This window comes from Limulus polyphemus, unplaced genomic scaffold, assembly GCF_000517525.1.
Source record: "Limulus polyphemus unplaced genomic scaffold, Limulus_polyphemus-2.1.2 Scaffold730, whole genome shotgun sequence".
NCBI classification, from domain to species: Eukaryota; Metazoa; Arthropoda; class Merostomata; order Xiphosura; family Limulidae; genus Limulus; species Limulus polyphemus.
In genome coordinates, this window is record NW_013666340.1 from 43,896 (window position 1) to 67,435 (window position 23,540).

General features: G+C 30.3%; 1 protein-coding gene across 5 annotated transcripts in view; it reads right to left on the minus strand.

The window, feature by feature from the left end:
* Positions 1 to 138: 138 nt before the first annotated feature.
* The window catches only part of LOC106460216 (kelch-like protein 12), a 36,094-nt gene continuing 12,692 nt past the window's right edge, over positions 139 to 23,540 (minus strand). For all 5 annotated transcript variants that reach the window (XM_013919900.2, XM_022386882.1, XM_022386880.1 and 2 more), the window contains 5 exons: positions 20,943 to 21,071; positions 10,608 to 11,441; positions 10,008 to 10,270; positions 7,423 to 7,702; positions 139 to 3,098 (listed from right to left, as the gene is read on the minus strand). In XM_013919900.2, the coding sequence (XP_013775354.2) occupies positions 2,137 to 3,098; positions 7,423 to 7,702; positions 10,008 to 10,270; positions 10,608 to 11,441; positions 20,943 to 21,071 (2,468 nt within the window). In that variant the 3' untranslated portion in view covers positions 139 to 2,136. The remainder of the gene's footprint in view (positions 3,099 to 7,422; positions 7,703 to 10,007; positions 10,271 to 10,607; positions 11,442 to 20,942; positions 21,072 to 23,540) is intronic.

A 23,540-nucleotide genomic window follows, 5' to 3' on the forward strand; every position in this document is an offset into this window, starting at 1 on the left:
ATAAGCAATCCTGAAAAATATTTGGGGGTGCTTAACTTTTTTCCAGGTGTATATATTGTAGTACTTACCACTTAAAGTTGATTTGAACTATTTATTTTCAGAATATGTATACAACCTTAAGAAAATTCTATAAGGCTCTTCGTAGCTAAGTTAGGTAATATTCATAATAAAAGAAAAGAAAAATGTCCACTGCCTACTTATATTGATCTAATGTGAGATATATTTAAGATACCTACATCAAGAGTTTATTAAGATCCCAGTTATGGTGAATTGACACTTTAAAGGTGTACTAATATCTGTTGTGAAAATTCCATATATTTTTTTCTAATTCAAGTGGTACTGCTAAGAATGGCTTGATTACAAAATATACAATCATTTTGAACTTAACTTATTTTTTCTTGAAATAATGCAAAATTACAATTAATCACTTGGGTATTCTTGCATTGCTCCATTCTTCAGAAACATTAGAGGATAAAAGAAATGAACAGATATGTAGACTGACAAACAATTTCTATATCAGTATTACACAGATAAGTATGTGAACAAAATATGCACCCAAAAATCCCTTTCAAAGTGACTTTTTTTTTCTTATAATAATGCAAAACCATACTCAATCATTTGAGTATTTTTGCTGTTTTTCACTCTTCAATTAAACAATTACAATCCACGATGTTAACAGAAATTGATATGCAGACCAAAATACATTTTTATATCAGTACAGATGTGATAAGAATGGCTACAAAATGTGCACTCACCAATCACTTCGAAACTGTTGTTTTAAAAAAAAAAATTTTTTTTAATTAATTTGTCAAAAGTTATATCACCATGTCCTTCAAGAAACAAACTTCATTTGGGACAAGTGACTGATTAATAAAAAGATTTCTATAATAAAAGAAATATCCATACTTTTCTATATAATCCTCAACTAATCACATTTGTTTATGGATTATTGTAACTAATCCTTATACTTTCCAATAATCTTTCACAAAAATTTTCTTGCAAACTTTTTTAATTGGCACCTATAAATAAACTCATCAAATAACACCTTATTCTCAGTTTAAGTTCCTTTATTCATCAAAAATCATACCATTTGCCAAACCTCTTACAAATAAAACATGTAAAAGGTTTGAACTAATAAATTTTTCAGAAAGAGACAAGAAAATTTTTTTTTTTTCAAAAGCTTCATATTATGAAAAAAAACAAGGTCATACTAGAGGACAAACCCACAAGGAACTAGAATCTTATTTAGTAGGAAATTAATAACATTTTTTCATCTGTTTGTGGAAAGTGGAGTTAAGCAGTGGCCCTATGCATTTTGAATATGAACTTTACTTTTAACTCACTGGAGAAGAACTAAAGGATTATAGCAAGGATAAAGAGTGAATGCTACTACCATATACAGTGATTATGGTACATTCTAATCACAATTAGAAAAGATAAATCATAATTTGTTTATTATTTTATCTTAGAATGACTGAAACTTGCACTCTATTGATCATGTCATTAGTAACCAATGCATAAAACCACTGATACGTCCCTATCACACTTCAAAAAAATATTAAAGTCTGTATCACATTTTGATATTTCAATGAATTGTTCTATAATTTTTAGCATTGCAAAGTACATTTTAAAGTAATTTCATTTACAAATGAAATATCCCAGCCATAGTAGTTATATCATAAGGCCACTTCTTATATCCATGATAAATTTTGAAAGTTGTTTAGCTCAAGTATTACTTTTAATTCTTATGCACTGTTTGTACCACTAGTTGAAAGCATTCAATACATTTCTGAATTATAATTTCAATGAAAATTTTTTGTAATGATTTAGTATGATAACAAAAATTTAAAATCACATATACTTCCTTATAATTGTGAGCCTACAGTTTTTAAAAATAGTAGTACTAGTAACTTTGATGAATTGTTAAAAGAAAATTTATCCTACAAAAATGAAATGAAATAAACATAATCAACTAACTTCTCAAATATGCAACCAAACTTCGATTTAAATGCTTAGTTTTTATAAGCTTTTGTATTATATCTTAACAAGTTATGGATTTTTACTTTACAATTATACCTGCAAAACCATAAGAAAACAATACCAATTATTATACTAATGATCACAGCTAAGAGATATTTAGGTCATGACTTCCATATCGAAAATTAAATGGCAATCACTAAGTTTAATTGTGTTGTAAAAGCTGCTAGCATTTTCTTTCTCATCATCAGTTAGTGAAAAATATAAAACTAGGGCAAAGTATCTTTGACTTTTTTTATCTTGACAAAGAGCTCCGTAGTTCCAGTCACCAGGAATGTTAAATTTTGTTCGAGAAACATTGGCTGCAAAGCCTTTAGCAGATTCTACACCTTCTTGAAGAGCATGAAGAATTTTAGAGTTAAAATCTTTCTTGTTGACTAGAGATGGGATATCATTGCTGTTTTCCACAGGCACAAAGTAGATAATATCACTACTGCTAACAGTAATTGTCTGTTTTGATTTTAACTTTCTGCTAGAATTATAACTAGAATATCTCTTATCATCTTTACTATTTTCCTCCTCATCTGAGTCATCACTGATGTAACTGTCAGTTAAAGTGTCACTTAGCTGTACATCTTCATCTTCTACTTTTATTTCTAACCTTTTGGTAATATCTTCATTATCAATTAATCGCCAATTCCTCCAGTGGCACCAATCATACCTGGAAACAATGTTTTCTTCTTTTGGATGAAAATATTCTGATCCGAGGTCTTGAATTTGGCAAATCTTCTCAAGTATTCTTGCTGCTTTGACACTTTCATAATGAAATATAACAAATGGAACATCACACATTGTACTGGTTAGAGACTCTACAGATGCAATATAATTACCAGGAACAAATTTCTGCACTGTATTTACATGGTAACATATAGTACCATGTGCTTCTCGCTGTCCTGGGTTTGGAACTTGGGCCTGAGCATCAATTAGGTCTCCAAAAGCAACTAGATTACTTACATATACACTCTGTTCCAACTTTTCTTGCTTTATATCAAGTAAATTTTTATTTTGTGAGACAACAGTCTGGTTACTAGATGACACAGATTTACCATGAGATGCAATATCTATGAAGTGAATAAGCAAATACAATTTTATTAATAACCTTAAAAAAGAAAGAAAAACAAGCACAAAGCTATCACCCTATTTCTCGTCATATATTTTTATTGTAACATCATTACTGTTCTTAGTCTACCACATTGTGACAATATTATTAAATACAAAACATAAAATTAAACTATCTACTAATTAGAAGATTACTGATGATAAATGCACTTCACTAGAATGATTTCAAAAAACAAGTTTTAAGCACACCAGAGACATCAAAATACACTGGAATGGGGAGTTGACAGTCATATGGTTGAATGAAATTGCTGTATTTCCAGTTTCCTCTAACATCAGTTCTCATAACTCGATTTTATGATGTTGAAAGCTTGTAAACTTTTGGCAGTGAAAATCTCAGTAAATTACAAATTCCTTTTTATCATTTTTTTAACAGCATAAAAATATCTGTCTAGTTCTCTTACAATAGCTTTTGGGTAAAAGAATTCTCTTCATAACCTCAACTGTGTAGATAATTCCACTGTTCTAGATTGGACTGAGGCATAGTTTGGAACCTCATTTCCATGGAGAACTGTGAAGTTCTTTAACAATTAAATGTTAAACAATTTTGAATATCTCGTTTTGGGACAGTTTTTATTATATTCCTTCAAGATTTAAGTCTATATGTGGAGGCATTGTGCTATCGATTAATTAGGAATTCACCATGCACCAAGTATATAAGTGTTAATTTGAAAGTAAAATATAAAAAAAAAGAATAGAAGCTGAATATCGATTTTTGTGTGTCACACTGGTACGTCATCTTCTGGGTTCAGTCAGACTACATTTTATGATGTCCATAATACAATGTCTATAGTTTTATATGAATTATAGACTAAAATTTCTGATATTGGCAAGCTAGAATATAAAATGAGAACCTCCTACCTTTTCTATTTGCTGACATATCATAATATTTATCAAATCCACCATATTGGCTCCACCCACCACCTGTTTATCTACTCCTGCTTTTCTATACCTATAAGTTTATAACCAATCAAAAGCTCTACATTTCCTCTAAATAATTCTGTTAGTTTTCTAAGTTATTTACAAGAGAAAGCTCTTATATCATTGAAGAGTTTGAAGCATCATGATCAATTCAATTTTCCAAACAGAAATTAGATCCACAAGTGAATTTGGACAAGGCTTACAATAAGGGTTCATAAGTGCAAAAATAGAACTTCAAAACATAGTAAGTAGTGGAGATTATTGTTTTCTGAATATTTTTTATTTACTGTTCTATGTTTAAGAAAAATAACTCAAATTTAAATATTTATTTGTAAATAGTAATAATGTATACCTATATATATACATATACACACACACACGTAATGTATGATAACCAAAACCTCACTGTACCTTACAAAATATTGGAAACTAAGCACTTATTAGTTATCGTGCATGCATGGTAATATAGGAAACAGGATGTTCATAAGCACTTTTACACCTATATCACCATTAAATCCCAACCACCCAAGTTTATTGGATCAGATACAACTTTGTACAGAGCCATATCATAAATATTTTCTCTCACTTTTATATACTACTTTAGACAATTCTTATTGCATCTACTGTATTGTGTAAACAAGCCGATAAATTCTACCCCACTGTCTTTTCAGAGCCAGGATTCGAATACACTTTGTAAGAAATGTCCACTTATCAACTAACATTTAAATACCTACCAAGTTTATTGGATTGGCCAAGACTTTCTACAAGCCATAACATAAGCATTTTATAATATTTTAGACAATTCTCATTGTAATCATTACACTGTCAACAAGTTGGTAAATCCTATCCCATTCTGTTCTGAAAGCAGGAAAAGTTCTGGGAATTTCACCGCAAAAGCTTATTTGATATTGACAGTGTCGAAGTACTCACGGTAACACATAAACAGGAATGGTGATTCATTGCTTTATATTCAGCAGGTTTCTACTTCAGCTGCTAACAGAAGAATAAATATAGGAAATAGGTGTAAAAAGATTAGAAGAAACTCTCAGGAGATTTACTTTGGAACTTCGTTGTCCATACTGAAAAGGACAGACAGTATTATTCATTTTGTTTTGTCTAGTTTCTAAGCCATCTGCTACAGAAAATAAGTGTGAAAAGTGTAAACTGTCACCATAAGTACTTTGAAATTTTGTGATCAATACTAGCAATACATTTTATTTTGCATTTGCAACCTATATTTTCCTTATACTACGATTACTTACCTACAACCTGGAGAATCAAATATAATGTTACAGTAAAGAAAATAACAGATAAAATATCTGAAAATAAAAATGCTTGATATTTAATTACGAGAATTTTTCATTTGTTTTCACTATTTATTATTATAAAAGTAATTAAAATGTAAAAAACAGAAACTTATTAGGTAAGATAGTAACAGAAAAATAATAAAAATCTTCATGGGGTATACGCGCCAGCAGCTTGTGCATTACTTGTGCATTATGCTATTTGATATGGTAACATGAGTTGCATGTGTGCCACATAATTTAACTTCTGTCAGGGTTTCCTGTTACAGTTAATCTTAACACAAGAAAAGGTAATTTAGATTTATTTCCTAATTTTTATGATGGTTACGAGGTCTGTCAAATCGACCAACACCATATAGAGTTAGCATTGATAAAATAACAGATTAAATATAAAGTTTTATTCAAACAAACATTTGATGATTATCTAGAAGGAAACAAATATTACACTAATGAAACTTGACAAATTTCAGATAAAGAAAAGTATTTTTAATCTTAAAATCAAAATTACTTTGCATGTTGAATAGTCAACATTCTGAAAGAAAAAAATTCACAAGCAAATCTTTAATAAAAAAACATTAATACATAATTTAAAAACGTGCTGTTTTCTTTATGAAAGCCTTGTAATGCTTACTAATAACCTGCAAAATAGTACAATTACTCTAATGGATACTTTTGTGGTTATGAGCTGGATGGATCCCACCCAGCCCGTATTCGTAGCGTTAGACATGTTGCTCATGGTGCTCTGGATCAAATTCAGGATGACAACCAGTGCATTAGCATATAATTATCATTCACGTAAAGTGCATTTAACCCTCAGTAATCATTACTAACAATAAAGAACAGTACTTCTACAATTAATTTACATTTTCACACTTTGTTAAAACAAAACAAACAAACAAAAAATGTAAAAGGTTACTATGTTAGCCATGGTGCTCAGAGTGCTTATCTGTAGTAAATGCTAATAAAATTGTTTAATGCTGCTGCTGCTTCCTAGTTTTATTTACAGTATAATGGCACATAAACATACACACTATAACTGTGGTTCATAAACCTCATATAACAAAGTCAGTTTTAATTGATTAATTATTAACCATCACTGTACACAGAACGTAAGCTTTACATATTCTATCTATGTGAGAAAATTCAATTGTTATGTGGAATCAACAAGTAAATGCTAGCAAGACAAACAAACCTCTTCACATGTAAATGATACAATTCCTGTTAAAATCCATACCTATTAAACAACTGCTCTTCAGAGTCAATCATCAACAGGTCAAAAATACGAAAAAGTTAATAAATCACTATTTAACAAACCTAATAAACAGAGTATACTCAAAGTAACTAACTTTCTGAATGTGCTTGGGTCAGAGTTCATAAACTGTGTTGAACTGTCACAGTTTTTCTTAAATTTTACTTAAGAATTCTGGTTATATGTTACTACCTGTTATATTTACTATAAGTGCCTCTTTTATGAACAGTATGTACTCATAAAACTTTCCAGGTTTGTTGCTAAGAGTTATGCATTATTGGTTGCCCAATTTATGGACTATGAGTTAGAGTTCTTGGTGACATCATCATTAAAATTTGCTAGCTCCAATACTTCAAGTGTTATAAAAAACAGATAAGAAACATAAAACAAATTTACAAGAATATATATATATGTTCTATTTTGTTTTAAAATGTGTTCAAAACTTCAAACAGTCTGATGTGGTGAGTCTTATGATGTGAAGTTAACAAGGTCATTTTGTACATGAATATTAGTTTCATAACTGTATCCATTTATATAATTGTACAAATTCAACCTTTCATGTTCTGGTATTTTTATATCTTCCAAAACTACCATCCTTATATTAGCATCAATACTAAACTTATAAATCATTTGAATTTACACACTTATAATACAGAAAATAAAACTGCTCCTAGCACAGTGAAACGTTTTTAATTATAAATTACGAGTGTAGCTTCAACACAGAATATGTTTATCCTGTTTTCAGATTGGCACATTTTCATGCACAATAAAATGGTATCAAGAATTGCAACATACCTGTCAATTCTTTATCTGTGCTCATCAAAAACTTTATTGATTGTAAATAGTAACTGTTATGACAAGAAAATGTTCTTTGGTCACAACCACCACCATCAGGGAAAGGGATTTCACCAAAAAGTTCCATTTTGTCAGAAGCAGGGTCATACAAATACAAGGTTAACTGTTGACCTCGGTTTGATCTGCACTGGCAAAGAACAGCTAATGAAGTTTTTAAGGCAATAGCTGTAACAATCTTCACACCCTGTGGCAGAGCTATGTTACAAACTGACCAAGTATCCTAAGAGAGCAATATTAACAATCAGAAAAAATAAAAGTACAAAATATGTTATATCAGAGAATTTGGAACTCCAAGATTTTATAAATTAATTCACAACTTTTTACTTTTCCAACAGAAGGGAATCAACTGTCATATTCTCTTTCAAATGTAGCAATATAAGATATATTAAATCTTAGAAAACCCTTTTTTTATGTCCATTTCTTGATGTAAGGACAAAAAAGTTATTACTAGCAATTCACTACCTAATTTTTTGCACATGATCTTAAATAGTTAAAAATTTACATACATAATTGTTTAAACAAATGTTATTTTAAAGAAGAATCATGTGGTAAATTTTAAAATTCTTTCAAAAGGACCAAATAACATGACTATTCTAGCAATGGATTTATGATGGGGAAAATGAAGTATAATAATAAAGAAGATGGTTGACAGTCGGTTGTGTTTGATACTCTTAAGTATATAAATAATATAAAGATCAAATACCCAAACTTCAACATTCATGGCTCATGTCTAAATATATGTGTAGTAACTGTAAGGTCATGTACATTGGCAAAAAAAAATGCCACTTGAAAACTACAGTCTGTGAACAGAACTGACCATCCATTAATTAAACCCAGTCACTCATCCATTCATTCACATGTTGAAACACAGTTTACGATTTCTCTATCATTACTACAGGATCTTCAGTCTTTGAACTCTACATTACAGAAAATTTACTCATAGGTAAAGAGTGCCCTACTATTAATGACTTAGAAACCCCTTTATATATAAAATTATTCTAAATTTACACAGCTAACACAACTATATATCCTATATATCCTATACATATATCCTATGATCTGTTTTTTTTCTTCTATTTACTACTTTACTCAACAGCAAAATTAAGCTAGTTATTAATGATACTATAGCATTAGTTAATAAGTATATCTGTAACACTATTTCAGATTTAGTTGAAGATGGAATAAGTGTATTCTGAAATGTTTGAATATTGTGAATAAAACATTTTGTGTTTTGTCAACAGTCTTCATCTTTATTATCAACCTTTTCACTGCGCAATTAATTTTCAGGCTGATTCCCAAAAAGTGTCAATTATCCACCAAAAAAATATAAAACAAATTATTTAGATATACAGAAGCTGTCTTTATATAGATTTTATACATGTTCCTGCAAAATTTTGTAGTGAGGCAAATAAATATCCAGGTTTCACGGTGTAGAACACAGATGGCAGCACGTACGCAGGTTTAGCGACTGTTTCTAGTACAGGGAGATATTCCCACATGTCACTGAAGAAGGAAACTATTTTGGCAGCCGTGGGGTAACTCCAAATTTCACAGCAAAAGGGTTAAAAAGGCATTATAACTTACTACTTCTCTAAGCAGTTACACAGCGTACTTTGTTTAAACATGTCTTCAACATAAAGTAATTTTGATATACTTGCTCAATTACATGAGACAAGAGTTGCACAAATACACCAAGAATATAATATTTAATATGTATTTGTTATTTTGGTCTAGTTCTTATACAATATCAAAGTAAATGGTCACAATCATTACACTCTCTTAGACTCTTATTTATGTCTAGTATTTCATTTAATATGCAGAATGTCTATCTAAAGTGTAAACATAACTTTTTACCTGAAAAAGTAGAAATAACATAGAAAAAATTTATAGTGATTTTTGTAAAAGCTGCTCAATAGATTTTAATGAAATTATTAATTTGTTTACAGACATTCAAAATATGTAAGCTGTTGCTTTAACAAGTGCATTTACTGAAAGAAAAGTGTCATTTTGTCAATTTAATTTGTATATATTATAATATTATACACATGCATATTAATAAAATAATATTAAAAAGTCTAGATATATGACAGATTTTTTAAAGTGGTATAATACACTTTTACACAGCAGGATTTACAACCTAATCAATGCAAATCTTCATTATCAAAGAACATATACAAAAGTGTCTTTAAAAATCTTAATATTTTTATAAGTCTACTAGCATTTAGTAACTCTGTGTCAATTTTTTTAACATACAGATATACAAATGATGGAGTATACTTCTGAAACATTTGCCTTCATTCACCTAATCCAGTTGTTCAAAGGTGAAAATATAATAGAAAAAAAACAAACAATAAAAAACATCTTAAAATCTCATTTTAGCATATTGTGTTACAGCTCACAAATCTGACTTGTCAAAACTCTTTCTGTGGCAAAATCAACCATATTATCTAAAAGGTGAAATTTACCATTGTAATATTATACTGAAGGTAAAGATCAACTACATTACATAAAAGGTGGAAATCTACCGTTGTAATATTATATCGTTGACCACAACAACTTTCGTTATGTGTCATAAACTCATCAGCAAAGTCCCAAAAGTGTCTATAATGTGTCTGTTTTTCTTCTCCAAAGACATAGATGTAGTTGTCCAATACCAAAAGAACTGCATCAAGTATTTTCTTGGGAGAATCAGGCAGCCGACAAAATCGTCCATTTAATAGGTTATATCTAAGGATGTTCACATGGGACTGATTTTTGAACTGTCTATGACATACCATATAAAGACTGTCTGAAAATATATTTATAAATCTCCATTTATTAAATACAACTTAATAAACACATTTTCATATATGCATGTTTCACCTTATGACAGAGAAATAAAAAACATTTGATATAAATATGCAAATTCATACATGTAAATTAACCAGTTTTTAAATGCCTGCTGTATCAGTACAGTTAAAATTTAGAAACTTACAAAATCAGATGTGTTCATTTAATTGAACAGATGACACACACACTTTAAGGATGAATTGAGATTGCATGTTTATGCTTTAAATATTGAAAACAAAACTTACAGAAATTCTTGGATTCATGCAAATATAAACTAATAAATTACAACTGCTTACCATCTACTCCGACCACTGGCATATTGGCATTGCCATAAAAACAATCTCCTATTGTATACCATTCATCCATAGTAGGATTGTATACTTGAATGGGGCGAACTGATTTTTGTCCACTTCTCTGGCAAGGATAAAAAGCTCCTCTGTTCTTGTTTGTTATAGTTCCTCCAATAACATAGAGCTTACCATTTAACAAACAAGCATTGATGTCATGCTTTTGTGTTGGAAGTGGTGCCTTATTTTTCCATTCCTGGTGTTCTAAACTGTATGCAACATTTCTCCCTTCACTAAATATATATATGTCCTTTTCAAAGAGGATAGCATCATCTAATTGATTTAGGGACAATGTACTCTGCAAGTTAAACCAACCACCACTGCTAGCATCAAAGGCTGTTATTATAATATTATGATCAAAACTGTCTACGTGTAATACAAACAGAGATAAGCCTAACTCTTTCAACACAGATTTTTCTGAAATTCGAGTTTCTATTTTTTCTGTAACAAAAAGCTTTTCATCCTTTGTAAATGTTGACTGATCTACAAGTTGCTTTATGTTCCTATTGGTTATCCTAGCCAATTTTACGTGATTCAGAAAAGACTCTAGGAGAGAAATGCGTCGACAGGTATCATGGGCAATCCATTTTAAAACTGCTTTTAAAATGTCCATTTCAGATTTAACTTTCAGATCTTCATCTTGAACAACAGATAGTAACAGTTCATAAGAGCAGGCAACAAAATATTCATTTGTCACAGCAATCATGAAATTTGACTTAATGTGAAACAATATTGACTTTTTGAGCTCTTCCAGGTTGTATTTCACTGCTAAGCTGTAGTACTCTGAAAAAAAAAAAAGAAGACAAACAAATAAATAGATAGGTACACAAATACATATGCCAAAATTTCTTAGAAATCACTTAAATCTGAAAATCTACATCCATATATCATCATCAGTTATTTGCAATTTCACTGCCTTTATGTATGCACAAATATACCATAATAACAACATAAACTAAGGCTACTCAAACTATATATCAAAAGCATAATGGAAAAATGAATACAAAGACATCTTTTGCCTTGAAAAGTTTGTAAAATAAGGAAACCAGTATTATCTGCCTATGTCAAAATCTTTGGTACTGACGCAATGTATGAAATTATCTTACACAACTGATGCACTAGACCAAAAACTTTGGAAGTTTACCTTTCTGTTTTACTCGTACCATGATGCAGTGCCTAGCCTAACTGCCATCATTGCTGTATACTTACATGATAGGGTTTAGATTGACTCCATAAGTTCACTGTGAACAAGAAAATTCACTACACTGATGACTGGAAAAATACACATGTGCCTAAGGTTACTTAGGTCACTGGAAGCTGACCAGTTTTAAGGAGTTCTGAAATGAAATGTGAAGTTCTCCTTGACCTCAGTATATTCAAATGAAGCTAATATTTTATCTTAATGTGTTTCTAAATTGTCCAAGAAAATATTAAGGGCTAAAACGAAAGAGAAAAAATTTATATAAAAAGGAATTCCTTCTCAAACTTAAAATAAACATTAATATTTTTACATTCCTGAAGACTGATGAAATTAAATTTAAACTCATTTCAGTTCTGCACCTAGTAAATACAAATTTTATAGTTGTGCATGATAAAGGCACACTTTTTTGCAATAGTTTAATTGAATTATAAAAATTAAATTTCTCCATACTCTGCAGTTTGCACCACTGCTTCGCAAGTCAGTGTCTTAGGAAGCAAATGTTTGGGGGAGATAAACAGTTTCCGTCCATATTTATAGATAGGCTACTACCTCAACCAATGATGATTCCTAGAAATACACATAGCCACTGGTACATAAAAGAACTTTCATCATTGCAGCTAGAGCTGGGCAAATTAATCAGTTACCTATGAGCAACAATTACATTGATTAGTGTCTCAATTAATTAATGTCACGAAAACAATCAAGTAACAGAAATTATGGTTTCCAATTATTTACTGTTTTCAGGTGTTAAATATATTGTAAATTTACTGTTTTTTACATTGTCTTATGTTTCTAGTACAAAAGTAGGTAATTGTATTTTTTAATGTTATGTGAGCAAGTGCAGATCTAGGAGAAGGGTTCAGGACTGCCAAACCATTTTTCTCCAGAAATTAATAACTGTATTCTTTAATGGTATATAAGTAGGCAAGGATCTGGGAGGGCTAGATGGTGTGGATCTCATCCATTTCTTTTCAGGAATTAGTAATTTCATGTTGTATAAGCAGGTTCAAATAGAGGGGTGGTGGTGGTCCAGAAGGCATCAATCCCCACAACTCTTCTTTTTTCCATAAATTAATAACTGTTTTACTTAATGTTGTATAAGAACCCATATATCTCTGGAGATGAGCCTGGACCCCACTTCTTCAGTAAATAATAATAATTATTTTAAGTATAAGCAAAAATTGATCTTGGAAAGGGGTACAAGAGGGCTAAATCCCTCCTCCTGTTTTTTCAGTAACTAATAACTGTATTATATAATGTTGCATAAGTAGGTACACATCTGGAGGCCATTCATTCCCCCCCCCCACCCATCTTATTCAAAAATTACTAAAGAAAACAGCCAGATGTCCTTACACTACTATACAGCACTAAAAAGAAACAATATATGTAATTTTTTTTATTTTATTGAGCTATTAATTACCATATAAACGTTTTTGAGGTTTTCTGAAATAAACACAACTGGAGTCTACAGCACTCCAGTTAAGGCCTCAGCCAATAACTGATTATTTTTAAGCTGATAGAAAAACATGAGTGTCAATTAAATGTTGCCATGGTAAATTTCCATGTCTTGGCTTTTCCCAAACACTCTAGCATTGTGTCTAGATTTTAGAAATTTGTTAGTGTTGTTTAAGACACTTGTAGCTCTTATAAAGTAGACTTGTTATAGAATCAATTTTTCATTATTTAATCTATTTAATACTTGTATCTAGTATGCTCTATTGAATAGATCTGGAAGATGACCTGGCATTTGTCTTGGACAATAGCTGACTTTATTTCAGTAAACATGTTTTTTTTGTTTATTTCTAAAATATGTGAAAATGCAACTGGTATGACTGTATAGGTAAAAATAAATAATTGAAAACATACATCTTGTTTACCAATGCTATAATTTTCTTTTTAATATCATTATAATGATTTAATTTCCACATCAACCACATTACTAGAAACAAAAATATAGGCTTCGAAACTGCTGGATTATAGACCAACTGAGTTCATCATTTGTAGAAAATATTAAGGTTATTTTAGGACCATATGGTCAACAATGATTAATCCAAGATACCATATTAGTATTATGGTGGAAGTCTCTTCTTTCATATAAAAAAAAACGTTGTTACTTGTTAATACAATATTATCTGAATAGACTTTCTAGTTTTATTTTCATTTGTTTCCTAATTGTTTTCACACTTTCTAAAATAATGACTATCAAAGGTTTTATTTTACAAAATAAATTGATGTTATTCTAATTTATATACTGTTTGACTTTAAACCTAGGATATTTGAAAAATACCAAAATATACTAGGTTTTTACTTTGGATAAGTACTCATTTGCCTAATAAATAAAATCAATTATTCACTTCCCTCAGTTTGTTACAAAGCATTTGAGTAATCTGTGTAGTTACAGGTACAATATTTAAAGGCCCCAACACTGTTGTAAGCAGGCTATTAAATATGTAAAACAATAATGAATTGTTTGCAGTAATAAGTATGGAAATGCATCCACAGTATTGTTACAACAGGTGACTGATCAGTGAATAAATCTTTTATTGTTTCTACATGTTAAACAAGGCTGATGCTGTAATGGTCTAAAATAATATGGTGCTACAACTAGGATTCAACAAAAAACAACAACAACAATATATTAAACTCTAACAACACTTGGAATCATATTTAACATTTTCTGAAAACACAGTAAATAAATGTGCCTGGCCAGGACTTGATAATAATGTTGATGAAAATAAAACAAATATCAATATCAATTACTTCAAATAATGAAACCAGGAAAAAGAACCAGAAGGAAAAACCTAATTCCAAAATACAAAACAAAAAACACAATATTCCAAAATAACTTTTCTATATTAATAACTCTGGAGTGTCAAACATCAATAATTTGTTTTCACTATCTCATGACTCAGTTTATGAAGCTTATGGCAGGGTATATATTCACTCCATTTGGTCATGAGAGTATATCTCATGTGATCATAAATTTACATAATCTTTTGCAACATTAATAATATCTGTAAATAACTGCTAGGGAAACTAGTGTCAGTTTCATAATACATACATATTTACTCAAAATAAATATGATCAGCTAGAAGGTGAGCTGGCATTTTAATGTAACAAAGTTTATATATAAACTAAATGATAGAAGGAATAATAAATGAACAATAAACAAAACCATAAACAAATAAAAATAGAATTTGCTATCTCACAATGCAGTTGTGTTGCCTAAAGGATTAAATAAATAACTTCATTCTAAATTATTGTGCTTAAAGCATAAAGACAAGGTTTCCTCTGGCTTTTAAAATATTTGATTCAAACTTTTGAGACAAACTATATAGTCAATTTTATATGCTAATTCTAACTATATTTCAACACGTCTAATTCAAAAATATTTAAGAGTCAATATTTTGTCATTTTTTGACATTTATGGTAATTCATGAAGAAAAAATGTTTTGCCTGTAAAGATAAAATACTTGTCAATTTTTTAAAGACATTTTCTGCTCTTCCCAAAGAATAACTATTTTTGCTAAAAACCTATCACCTCTTATATTATATTATCCATTTCTTGACTTTCAAACATTTGAGTTTTTGTACAAGCCTTGCTTGGTTGAGACTTTGTTATGGTGCCATGTTAAGTGGTTTGATAATTTATTAATGAAACGTAGCTTTGAAAGCAACTATAAAGAAAGTTTAAAAATGATTGGATAGAGCCCAAATTAGACTATCACATAAAAGTAGAATAAATATATAGGTTTAAGTTTATTTTTACAGTTTCTGTAAATGTTCTTTTCAGCTCTATTCATTTATGAAAGTACGTGTGTTTTAAATTATATACGTTTGAAAGCTACAGAAATTTTCTTCAATGAGAGGACATCAGGTAACTTAAGGTGAGCTTACACAGTTTAGAAATGGGTTAAATACGTAACAAAGAACACTTTATCAGTAGTTTAACAGATTAACAAGTGTACAATATTTGTAGAAGGATTTGTCATCATCAAGTACAAGTAGTTTGTCGATGCACAGGAATATACATACAGCATGAAACAAAGAAGTCACCACGGTAGAGTGCTTAAGTCTTAATAAAGGTATTTTGTTGATGTTTGGTTATTTGTTTAAAATTATGGTGTTTTTATGTTTTAACAAATACTATGGTTTTATTCTGTTGCAATGTTCACAAAAATGTTTTTTTTTTTTTTCTTTTTTTTTTTTTTTTTTACAAACAAAATAAAATCATCATTAAATGAGGCAAGTTTACTGTTTAGTGAGTGTGGTAGGCAACTACAAAATATTCTGATAACTCAAATATTATTTTTATGCTTATCCTATTCAAACAACATACATAAACAAATTGGCTAATTGGATATTTAATTATTTCTAATTGCAATTACGATATGTTTTAAATAAAAACATTATTAGCCTTATGGGTGATAATAAAACATGTTTTAATTATTTAACCATCAATATATTTGATTTACAGAAGATAGCATGAGATTACTGCTTATTTTAAATACAAACATAACGTGGTTGTACTTAAGTCTACATTAGCAATTTATTTGCCAATTACGAAATGCCCAGATTGCCCTAAAAATTTGTGGCAATATATTCTGTTAGACAAACAAATATGTTATTTTTTTTCAAATGCATAAACGGTGACCTTCAGAAGAAGACTATGATATGAAAGCAAAGTTAATTTGTAAATTACTTAAAAAACAACAACAAAATAATAGGAAAATTAATACCATGTTAGAAAAATGTAGCAGCTAAAAAAGTTATGAAGGTAGTTCATACTCATTTTCTTGTATGATGGGTAAGGCCAAACAAAAAAAAAATTAAATAAATATACCATCAATATAGCAATTAATTCCACAAATTATTGCTAGTGTTCGTTATGTATTTTACATAAAACATAAATGATGTCATCCAATTTTCTACATCGAGTGTTTTAACAGAAAATATTCTATATATGATGTAATATATGATATAAAGACAAGTCAGTAATTTGAGGATTGAATTTAGAGAAAATATGCAGAGGAACTAGTGATAGAATTATAATACAGGTAAATATGTTTCATAAGTTTGTGTTTAGTCTACTTTCACATTTGACCAATCTTGCTAACAACACAGTCATAGTTTCTAAATTATAAGACATAAAAGTTTTTATGAGATAATCTTAAATGTAACTGCCTCCCCTTTATGGTCATTTTCACTTTTTTTTACTTGAAGCATGTGGTTGCACATGCACAAATCTAACGAAATGTACTACTTGTCACATATGTAAAAGGCCATATTCAGTGACACATCACATTACAATTTTAAATACTTCAGGGTAAAGCAGAAATGTGTTACCTATAAAACTCCATTGAGCAGCATAACTAATAGATCTTTAATTCATTGTGATCATTTGTAAATCAAACCGGGAAGATGGCAGCCAAAGCAATAAACTTAAATTAAAAATGTTTCAAGGTTACAGGGAATTGGAGATTATTGGATACAAAACAGTAGAAGTTTGAGGAAAAATGTACATGATGATTCTGACAAGGATTCTAAAGAAAATCAAAATACAATTTTAAACATAATAGTGTGTGTAGTTTCTTCATTTTCACACTTTTGATAAAACTGACAACTCTACTAATATAATGCACATATTTGTTGAAGGGTTAATGTTTTCTTGCTACTTCCCTGTCATAATGTATCACTTTAAGTATCTGCACAACTGGTATTCTCAAGTTCATTTATGACTGTGAATTACCAAACACATATTTTTCTTAGAAAAAGGTCATTATATAAATTTCCTGAACTAATATTTTTTAAGTTAAAAATTAATGATTTATGTCTTGTGTTTCAACAAACACCCCCCTCTACCCATATTATCCCATATATTGTAAAAAGACAAACAAATATTGCTTACAAAGCCCTATTTCTTAGTTGTATTACTACCAGAACTTACAGTATACTTCATATGGTTTATAATTCCTGCATGCATATATGTTTGAATATTTACTTAGCACAATTCACTTTTGGTTTTCACACTTTCTAACTTTGTGACTGAGGCCCACTTAAATGCAGTGTGGAAGTACATATTTTTTTTACCAAATACTCCTGACAACAGGTCATTAAATTTATTCACAGGTTATAAACTATCTGAAATATATTTTCTATAATCCTAGTTTAGTTAGACCACAATACAACACCCTTCATTTTTAGTTAAGTCAGTTCTGCTTTGGTCTATTCAACTGATTCTATCCTGGTGAAGTGTGCATCAAGGTTTAATTTTATTAATAATCCTAAATCCTCATTTCATAGGCTTCATTTTGATATATAGATGAACATGACAAAAGCCTTTAGACCCACACTGTATAAGCCTGGTCACTATAACAGTATGTCACAACCCAAACCAGTACACTCCCACAGCATACAACTGACATCACTGGTGCCCAACATTGCAAGATCTTTAGAAATGCAAGCACAGAAATAGACAATCTAATAAACCAAAGGAACTAGAGCTGAATCTTATTAAATCAATTACACATCTCATAAGGTTTTTATGTGTTGTAAACAATATACAAATATCAAAACATCATGATTAAAATAAAGATTTTAAAATGTTCTTAATTGACTTACAAGAACAAAACTCAAGAGGTTATTTTCTTCATTTTCTCTTATTTCTTTAAAATTTTTGTTTATTTGTCAAATGAAGTATTATACTGAACAGGTACTTGTTTCACTTGGATTAATAAAAGCATTTATACAAATTGTAACCACATGAAAACAACTTGTGTAATTTCCTGACTTTGTAACTACCAGGTAATGATGAAACTATATGTACTATAAATCTGAATGTACTGATTTTATCTTCACGAAATTTAGCAAGCTTTTAGTAAACATTACAAGTATGTTGTATACAAAAAAATATTTCTGATTTTTCAATAAAGTATTTCACAAAAAATTTTATAAAGTCCGTACAGAGTCAATCTGAGTTAGAGATTTTGCCTGTTAAGAATGAAAATACTTATTTGCATCTTACAGTTTCCATATTATATTTGCATAAACTCTAAAACTTCCTAAATGAATATCGAAAGTATTACTGTTTTTAAAAATTTTCAGTGCTGACTGAAGGATAGCAACCATTATTTAATGGAGGACAACAAACGACTTCAGAAAATGTTTAATTACTTGTACCTGAAGTTTCGGCTTACACCTTTATCAAGGGTCTATGAACATCACAAGTTACCAAAAGTTTAAAAACTTGTGACAATTTCCTCGACAGAAATCATAAGGAATCTTTTTTGATTCAATATAGACACCTTTCCATTAATAGGTACAATTACTGGCCCCTTTAACATTTTATTATTATTATTAATTTTATCATCATAATAATTTTATCTATTTTTATGATCAGCAACTCAAAACCGTTCGACTATACTCATATCACATACACTTTTCCATTATATTGTTGTAGCTGTATTTCGTTTTCGGTTACTGTCATTTAAAATCAGTTTGGTAACCTGTGACATTCATAGACCCATGATAAAAGCATGAGCCGAAACATCGGGTAAAAGCCATTAAACATTTCTCTGAAGTTGTTTGTCGTCTTCATTAAATAATGAATATCAAAAGTTCTTTTGTTTTTTTATGACAAATCAGATTAACTCATGAAACATGGTTTGCTAAGTTAATCCAACACTAACAGTAAATACTGGTATAAATGCAGCAGCTACAAATGTTTTCTTTAGTGTCAACAAAACTAGCAACTCAAGTTACATTGGAAACAGCCAATAACTTCTGTATGTAGAATTATACATGGACTGTTCTCTATGGTAAAATACTTTTTATTTGCAATTTTTCAGCTCTCTTACCCAAGCCTTCACCAGGCAACAATGTACTGGTTATGAAGTTTCTGGTGAGAGGGCAGAAAGCTTGCAAATAAAAAGTATTCTAAAGGAAAGAACAGTTTGTGTAAAATTATACATATTAATTTACCTATGTTATGAGTCTTAGAAAAACAATAGCTTCTGTACTAAATTTTCTGATTAAACATATATAATTCAAAATGCATATTTTGTAAGTCATAAGGACTTGAAATATGGTACACACGACTACCTGTGCAACAAAAAGATATTCACAAAAACAATTAAAAGTTAACATTTTTCTATACTTAAAATACATTTCCAATAGATACCTCTTCTAACACACACACAAAAAAGCTTTCTTAACTTATACTGCCCTCTATCTGCACGAATATTTGCTCGCCACTAGCCTTGATACTCCTACTTATCCTCACATATGTTAACGTGAGATATTTTCATATTAATATGCACAGGATTATACAGCAACCCTCCACCAATAGGAGTGTGATACTACCACTATCATAACTAGTGCCCTTTCTAATCTTGCAGCAGTTCATCACTTCAATATTGGCCAGATCACACAAACCCCACCAAAAGTGGGGAGGATGGGTGGGAAATGTAAGAGGAGGTAAGTACCTATTGGAAATACATTTTCAGTTTAAGAAAATGTCAACTTCCAATAAAATATCTTACCTCCGCTCACAGAAAGCAAGAATCCCACACTGAACAGGTGGAGAGCCAGTAAGAAAATGATACCCCTTTAGGAAGTATCCAAAGGAACTAAAAACAACACACCAGCAGGAAACAGCAAACTTCTGAGCCAGGTATACTCTTCACCTGTTAGTAATGTGTTGCCAAAATGGTGAAAACAAAGGAAGAAACCCTTGATGTAGAGAGGCTATTGTGCAAAAGACTGTAAATGGGAGTTCGACTTCAACAAACAAATAGCGGCATCTGAAATTGTACACCAGGTCCACGGGAGCAAGAGAGTCCTCTACCTTTCAACTCAAAAATGGGTACCAGCTTCCTTACCAAGAACCCACATCTGCAGATCCACTGGGAACTGACATCAGGAGGACAGCAGGAATGCAGAGCGCACAGGTCCAAAACCAAATCTTATATTTTTTGTAGGTTTTGGTACATTCATTATGAGATATAGCAATCAGCTACTGTAGATGGAAAGATTTTAACTGCAAAATTCAATAAAAAATCAACACAGAATTAAATTTTATTTACCAAAAAAATTTTCTCGTCTCCAGTGGTTTTTTAAGTACTTCTCACATGCACTAATCAGTCCTTGCACTGCAAACATATCTGACACATGTAGAAGCTCCTCCACTGTATCACGATTCACGTCTAAGGAACCTGCAATATTAAAATAAAAGCATTTACACAAATTGTAATAAAATTTCATGTAAAGAATTGGTATGTGTTTTAGCTACAAATAAGATTATGTAATCCATACAGTCTTATATATTGTGCACCCTACTTTCAATATGCTGCACTAAATTAGTACAGTATTCATTCATCTGTCAATATTAGTGGTGTAAATCAGTAATATTACCACACAATAATATTAATAATATCAATTTTCCCAATATGTTTTTCATATTTAGAAGGCATAATTAGATTAAAACTGTACAACAAATGTGAGAATAGCTTGGCTCTTATCTTTTAAATTCTTATACATATCACAGCCTAAACAGTAAGCAACAAGTTGTGTGAAGACTTGCCTACCAGTTTCCATCAGAAAATATATTTCATGCATAGAGCTGCTATCTTTTAAGGTAAACTTATTGACTGAGAAATTACACATTTCATCCTCTCAATGTGAATGCAACTGAATTTCTTATTTTATGATATTCTTATACTTAATTATCAAGGTTTTTTTTTTTTGACACAGCCAAACAATTCTACATACAATAACTCACTCTAAAAAAAAGAAAGACCTTTAACACTTAAAATAAAACAAACTACCTAGATTTAGATATCAGCATTGTAAGATAAACATTCCAGTTCAAAGTTTTCAATTAAGTAGACACATTGAAGATATAAACTTTTCACTTCCAAATACAAATATTTCACATAAGTAATATTACAATGTTTATAACACATACACAATATAATTTGTTCAACATTAAAAGACTTCGTGGACAGTGCTCTTAAACTCAATAGCATTTTTTCATAAACAAGATTTCTCCTATTGCATTTTGAACAACAAATTCGTTAAATTCTGTATTGATCACTATTAGTTTTACCTTTTGTTAGTTTTAAGCTCTTCTTATATGGTTTATTCTAACTATACAACAGTTCCATTAGTTAACTTACATTAGTTTCTACTAATTACTTTGTCAAATTTACCATTGTCATAACTTTTGTTTCTAAGTCTTATTATTATTAAACTTCCTTGAATCTTATTGCATTTATTTTTTGGCTGTTACTGAAGGTTTCCTTTTATTTATTACTTGTCATTGCCAGCTCCATGTGTATTATTAAATGACATGGGATAATTAATGTTAGAGTAGTTGTGTTACACACACAAAATAATATGTTTAATACAGGCCTCAACAAATCCTGGGCATCAAATCACCATGGTGAGTAAAAATTTCATCATAGCACCTAGTATTTTCTCCCATTTTATTTGTGCACAGAGATGTGCTAATAAATCCCCCTGTGGCCTGAATTATGGCATCATACGAATGAGATGTACCCAAAGTGGTAACATTAACTTCAGAATTCATGCATGATACCAAACAAACAAGCAAAATTTTTGGAGGCAAAACATGGGTAAATCAAACGCTTTCAAAATTAAAGTGGAAAAAAAAATTCTTGAAATAAAGTAAATTAAATTAAGTGAAACCACTTTGAGAAGTAACGATCAAAAAGAAAGATGTCTGCGCTCAAGCACTGCCAAACGAGAAGTGATGGTTGGGTAGTGGTGCATAGAGGGAGTGACATGCATCAAATGATAGTAGTACTCTCCTATTGGTGGAGAGATGACACATTATGATTTGCATGAGAAACATGTTGAAATCTTCGGTTCCAATAGGTGATGCAGAAGGATTGTGGCATGAGTTATAAAAAAAAATTCACATATAGAGGGCAGCACAAAATGCAAAAAGCTAATCTTGTGAGAAGAGGGGAACACTGTATCAAAACCTAACCATCCCACAGCATTTCATAGTTGTATTACTCATAATCCTGAACCTTCTCATAGACAACATGGTAAAGGTAAGATATACTGCACAATCTTGAAACAATTTAAAGATACAGCAAAGAATGTCTAAGGCTCTCGCTTTATGAATACAATGTTCATTAACATAAAAAAATAGAAATGATTGAGAGTTTCAAAGAAACTCCATGATGTTTATTTCAGGCTGTAAAGTCTTAATGGCTAGAACTTTTTGGATTTTTAATGTTCTTCCATTTCTTACCTTGAATAGATTGTCAAATTGTTCAAATTTAATATCCCAGTCACATTCCACAGCATGCTGTGAAACATGAGTTGTTATAGATGGAGAGCAGTACAAGGTTCAGCAATTCCTTTGCCAAAGACTTCTGGTAGTGGACACATGGCTGTTTTTCAAGCACAGAGGGCATTTATATTTACAAATGATAAGGAATTGCTGTATTTTGTTTATTTTGTCTACAATGGGAAGAAATTCCTAAAGACACAATCTTAGGTGCATGAGGATAGGCATCATTGAATAATTTCACAAGTTATGACTTTAACAACAAGGATTTACAGCCTAGATATGAGAGATTAATAGTTATCAAAAATTTATCAACTCTATGAATTGGAGAAATATTATTAACATTATTTAGTTTCCTTCA